General features: G+C 27.5%; 1 protein-coding gene across 1 annotated transcript in view; it reads left to right on the forward strand.

Moving 5' to 3' along the window:
- Positions 1-3,918, forward strand: part of LOC126909340 (uncharacterized) — a 4,376-nt gene extending 458 nt beyond the window's left edge. The window contains exons 2-4 of the mRNA XM_050691756.1: positions 1,776-2,120; positions 2,525-2,618; positions 3,585-3,918. Of these exons, the coding sequence (XP_050547713.1) occupies positions 1,776-2,120; positions 2,525-2,618; positions 3,585-3,796 (651 nt within the window). The 3' untranslated portion in view covers positions 3,797-3,918. The remainder of the gene's footprint in view (positions 1-1,775; positions 2,121-2,524; positions 2,619-3,584) is intronic.
- Positions 3,919-6,620: the final 2,702 nt, after the last annotated feature.

Here is a 6,620-nt window from a genome sequence, read left to right on the forward strand (position 1 = left end):
TGTTCCGGAAGGTCTGACACTTTTATATATATCTTAAATTAAAGCTAATGTAATAATCTTTATTATGCAAAAAAAAAATTTCGCCCTTTATTTTATCTTCACGGTGAAAATGGCTACCAAATGCTTTTTTTGTGTGAAAATTTTCGATTTTGTATTTTACATTTTTAACTTTATTATGCTATAACTTTTTGAAAAATGTATGGATCAGTACAATTTTTTCATGAGGAGTAGTATTTATATACATCTTTCATTTGACATACTGTTTTTTTAAATCCGACCATTTCCCTATATACGAGGGGGGTTCAAATCTAAAAAATGCATGTAGAAAGTATAACTTTTTCAACTTAAATTTTGAAAGTGTTCCGGAAAGTCTGACACTTTTATATATATCTTAAATTAAAGCTAATGTAATATACTTTATTATGCAAAAAAAAAATTTCGGACTTTATTTTGTCTTCATGGTGAAAATGGCTACCGAATAATATTATTGTGTGAAAATTCTCGATTTTATTTTTTACATTTTTAACTTTATAATGCTATGACTTTTTGAAAAATGTATGGATCAGTACAATTTTTTCATGAGGAGTAGTATTTATATACATCTTTCATTTGACATACTGTTTTTTTAAATCCGACCATTTCCCTATATACGAGGGGGGTTCAAATCTAAAAAATGCATGTAGAAAGTAGAACTTTTTCAACTTAAATTTTGAAAGTGTTCCGGAAAGTCTGACACTTTTATATATATCTTAAATTAAAGCTAATGTAATATACTTTATTATGCAAAAAAAAAATTTCGGACTTTATTTTATCTTCATGGTGAAAACAGACATCAAAGTTTATAAAAAAAATACGATTTTTGTAAAAAAATTCATTTTTATATTTTTAACTTTATAATGCTATAACTTTTTGAAAGATGTATGGATCAATATAATTTTTTTTTTATAGATGCATGATGTCTTTACCTATCATTTGGTATATATTTTTTTTATATCTGACCCTTTACCTGCCCACAGGGGGGGATTTAAAATGACCACTTTTTCACAAAAAATTAACTTTTTCAACTTAAATTTTGAAAGTGTTCCGGAAAGTCTGACACTTTTATATATATCTTAAATTAAAGCTAATGTAATTTACTTTATTATGCAAAAAAAAAATTTCGGACTTTATTTTATCTTCACGGTGAAAATGGCTACCGAATACTATTATTGTGTGAAAATTCTCGATTTTATTTTTTACATTTTTAACTTTATAATGCTATGACATATTGAAAAGTGTATGGATCAACATTATTTTTTTATGAGAAATAATATTTTTTAATAATCCCTTTTTCATTCGACATACTTTATCTTAATTAGGATATTAATAATGAACTAGCAGATCATGTAGCTTTTGGAATAATCCAACAATTTTTTAAAATTAAACAGTATCTAAAGATTTGCATCGAAGCGTTTTTTTTTGATAGTGATTTTAATCACTGTCAGATATCATTATACTTGATCCATCTATACCACGTCATCACTGTGCTGCGACCCCCCCTGTGATGGGTTTTTTTATATTATGATTAAATTTGTATTCAACCATTATTTTAAAAAATTAATAGTTTGCTCATTTATCATTTTTGAGAAAATAGTGTTCATATATTTAAATTATATTTTTTTGGAGACTCTATAAATATAAACTTTGAGATTAAATTTACAGTCAATTTCGTATTAAAAATCATTAATTATAAAATTAATAGTATGGCAATAAACAAACAATTTGATTATATTTAGGTAATCGGAGATGAACCTCCTAAACAAGTGAAATTCCATACGAAATTTGAATCTAACATACATCACGCATCTCATTTTGAAGACGTAATACTAAACAATCATAACTTCTATAATCCAATGGACACAGCGTTGCGTAAGAAAAAATGCGTGAAATTAGGTTTAAAATTTCAAAAATCAACTAAACAATATCCGAAAAATATTCACAAAATATTAACTAAACCCAATCAAACTTTAAATACAACTGTAAATCCAAATAACGTTGGAAATGTTACTTACAAACTTCTATCTCAGTTACTTTGTAATACAGATCAGTACCATGAAACTATAAGAAATAAGATACATGAGGTACTATAATATATAAGTAGCTATAAATATCTATTATATCAGTACCTTAGTAGCAATAACTCGTATCTACAAATTTGTAATTTTTAGGGAGGGGCACAAATCTGATATTAAGTGTATACACAATTTATTTATTTATAGAAGTTTTTATTCATAATACATTTTTTTATTACCATTAAAATATTATTTGAAGTACACAAAATCATAAAATACAGAATGAAATTAAAAAAAAAATTGCTTATAATGATCACGTTATATCATAAAATAATTATAATAAATAAATTGCATTTTAATATCAAAAAGTCAATGTCACAGAAAATGTAGTTTCGAAGTTTTGTCACTAAGCTAACGATATTCATTTATTATTTTTCAAGCAATAATTTATGGGTACGTAAATATTTTTTTAGAATTCCTTGCAGAGTAAACCGTTAAGGGATCTTTTTGATGGAGATCAAGATAAATTAAATAAGTACCTAGAAACTAGACGTATAAATGAAAATAGTATGTAAAATATATTCAAATCGTGTAACAAATATTTTATTATCAATTTAATTATTGTTTAGAGAGATTAGTGCTCATCTTAAACTATTTTAATTGATAATGGCATTAAAACATCATCAAAACTATATTTAAAGGGGATATCTTGATTACGTGTAAAATTACGTTTTTCTGATGTTTCAAATGCATTCGCAATAAGGTATTATATGAGTGTGTCCCAAGATTTCATTGTGATTTTTTCATATAATTTTATTAGACTTTTTTCAAATTTTGTTTTTACTCACATTATTCACAGCATTCAAAATATCAATTGATTATTACTGTATTATTACTTGTCACATTTTATCACTTATTAATTTTGTTATGACATTTGTTGATTTGCATCATATTTATCTATTAATTATTACTGTGGACGCAATCGGGCCACGAGAAAGGTAAAAATAAAACATGAGACGTAGTCAGCAAATGTTTTCCTATTAAAACATGATTTTTGTAAAAAAAATTTGTAAATTTAAAAAAAAACCTTATGATAACGAAAAGATAATATTGTTTGGTATTTATTATCATATTAAACGATAATATTATATTAACATAATTATGTCACAAAGTAATATTATATTTTCATAATTAATGAATTTGAATGAATTAATTACATTAAAATTAGACTAATATTACTGAAATATTCTTTTCATCATTTAATAGTTTATTTTTTATTAAAATAACCAATAAGTTCAACGCATAATTTAAACAGTTTTTTAAATGTTGTTACTCAAGGATAAAATAATTTTAATTACCCTAAAAATTACAGGAAAATCATATTTTAGTTTATTGCATAAACTAAAGCTTTTTACATAAAAACTGATATTTACTCTTGTCAAATTTCATGTTCAAAATAATGGTTTCCTCTGTCCATAATATTAGTTTTCCAAAAAACTATATTTGACATAAGTTTAAATTTGTATTTTTTAGATAGAATAGGATCAAATGTAGAACTGTTTGTCGCAGCGTACGCTTTAGATGTTTGCATTTATGTCTATAGAGAAGGACCAAGGAATAAATGGACATTATATCATAAAAATTGGCCTAATCTTGAAAATCTTGATATGAATAATGAAAAGTGTTTGTATATTGTTGAACCATATGAAGGATTTCATTATTATGCTGTAGAAGATGTTGCTTAATAAAAATTTTTTATTGTAAATGAAAATGCTTGCAATAGTAATTATAGATAATTACAAATAATAATAATTACAGCTTATTTACCTATGTATACTTGAATAATAAAAAATAAATTTGAATTTAATTCAGTATTATATTTTACCAAATCTCCAACAAAATGTTGTCTGTATTTATTTAAATATTTACCTTGTTTAATTGAAATGTCTGCATATCATAATATAGTATAAAAAGTACAGCGTGCGGCACAAAGAGCGAACGTTTTTAGGACAGGTAGTACTCGGCCATTAGAGAAGGGAAGGGTATGCGTCAGACTACATTCAGTGCCTTGACTCAAAGCATTTCAATTTCAATTGCTACTATGGAGCGGTGGACGTTAGACCAACGCGTTTTCGCGTACTATTGCTTTGCGAAGAGTAGCGGAGTCAGTGGTTTCGGTTCAGCGCGAGTTCCGAAGTCGATTCGGCGGTATTAATCGAAATGACTCTGTTCCCACGCGGAACACATACTTACGATGGGTGAACATCCTTCAGATTGATAGGTCCCTATTTGTTTGAGGAAAATGCGGTTACTGTTACAGTAACGTTACGTTAATATGGTAAACGCCTTCTTTATCAACGAGTTAGAAAGAAGACGTATTGACCGTGACCGTTTGTGGTTTCAGCTAGATGGAGCCACGGCACACACCGCCAGGGCATCCATGCCCTGTTCTCGTCCCTTATTTGCCAACCTTTCAATTTCAAGTTTAGGGGACGTTTTATGGCTTCCTCGGTCCCCGAACATGTCCATGTGTTATTTCTTTTTATGAGGTACCTCAAGTCCCGCGTCTATGGAAATAATCCTCGTACATTAAAAGAATTGAAAGATTCAGTTGGCCAGGAAATTAGTGAAATCAATAGAGATTTGTTGGAAAAGTCGAGACTAGTTTCCGCGAACGCCTTCAAAAATGCGTCGATGGAAACGGTCACCATATACCCGATATTGTTTTCCACAACTGGAAATCCATCCGAGTATTATCAAATGCTATGTCTTTGTGTATGTTGGTCTACCAATAAATTTTTCCTAAAGCAAAAACTAATGATTTTATGATTATTTCAAAAACATCCTATTCCTCTGCCGCACCCATATAAAATTAAAAAAAAATAAACAATCTATGTTAAGATAAAAATAATGAGTAATTATATGAAAATTATATGAAAACAGAATGATTACTTAAATAATAGTCATATTTTTGTGTTTAAAATTTTAGAAATGCATTTAAGGTGTAGTGCTGCGTTAGAATGTTCGCCGAGAGTGCGGCCGAATCTGTGACAGAGTGGGTAAAGCTCACGTCGTAACAAAGAGCTTATCGCGTCACTTTTTAACAAATTATCATCAAGGAAACATTTTCTAAGACTTTATTTGTTTAGATTTTATACTTGTTTTATTTTTATTTATGTTAGTTGTTTGTTATGTATCTAAAATAATATTAAATCACTAATAGAGCTACGAGATAAGCTGGAATAAAAAACAACACGCACAGCAATTTTGTTAAACGTTAATTAAATACTTGGTTTTATCTTAAATTATTATATTTTATCAATAAAATAGATTTTAATGTAGAACTTTTAATAAAATACAGAATGGAGACAAATCTAACTGACAACTCATATAACTTATTTTCTACATAAGATTTTATACTTTTGTTTTTAAAACAATTTTTACAATATAGAACTCTATTTAAAATAAGTTTTATGTTATTTATCGCAATTACAAAAAATATTTTAAATATTAATTTTTTTATTAAATTTTTTTTTAAGATTTGATGATAGCCATTTTATAGATACGTTTTAATGAAAATTGTTGATACCAAAAACTCTTATTTTAATTCAGTAGTTACGTTTATACAGCATTTTGAAGTTAATTAAATTTTGATTTTTTTTACAATTTTCTTATGGTTTGACCATATTACGTAAATGACGGAAGTAAATACTATCTTATTACGGGTTACGGAGATTGCCACGAACTGATGATGCCCCGACATTCATTTACTCTGACACTGTAAAAAAATCCTCCGAATACATTTACTCCGACAACAATTACTACGAATACTTACGGTTACAAAAATTTGGATTTTACTACGACGATGAATACTCCGAATAGGACTATTAATTGATTGCTCCGAATGAAGTTAGCTCGGAATATCGATTATTCGCGAAATCTATTAAAAAATTATCAAATTTCGTAGTAGATGAATATCGTAGCATATAATAACTAATGGAAAAATATAATTCTTATCACTAATTAATAAATAATAATTAATTTAATAAAATAGCGTTATAATTGATTACTGTCTATTAACGAATAATTATTACAATAAAGATCCCCGAAATGTATCCGACTTTTGATAAAATAGGTACATAAAGGTAAGAAAGGGGGCTTTGAACTAAAACAACTAGTTACATAAGCAAATTAATATGATAACATTTAATTAGTTTAGTTAAAAGATATAGGGGTACGTTTCACTTATGTTAGGATTCGTCATTAAACAGATGTGCTTATAAAAATATTCGGTATCCCATTCTCTAAAACTGTTATTACAATTAGTCTCATATGAAATCAAACAAAAATATGATTTAATACGTATCATTTCAATGTTCAAAGGTGGGCAACGAAATTAATTCAGTCCAGTTTGGATTTAACCGCAATCTGGAGAGACTTGAGGGGGCTTTGTCTCTTAAAATTCTGCCATAGAATATACCGAAAATGAATTAATNTCATTTCATTTTTCAAAAGTGGGCAACGAAATTAATTCAGTCCAGTCTGGATTTAACCGCAATCTGGAGAGAC

Source organism: Daktulosphaira vitifoliae, unplaced genomic scaffold (assembly GCF_025091365.1).
Source record: "Daktulosphaira vitifoliae isolate Bord-2020 unplaced genomic scaffold, ASM2509136v1 Scaffold_279, whole genome shotgun sequence".
Taxonomy (NCBI): Eukaryota; Metazoa; Arthropoda; class Insecta; order Hemiptera; family Phylloxeridae; genus Daktulosphaira; species Daktulosphaira vitifoliae.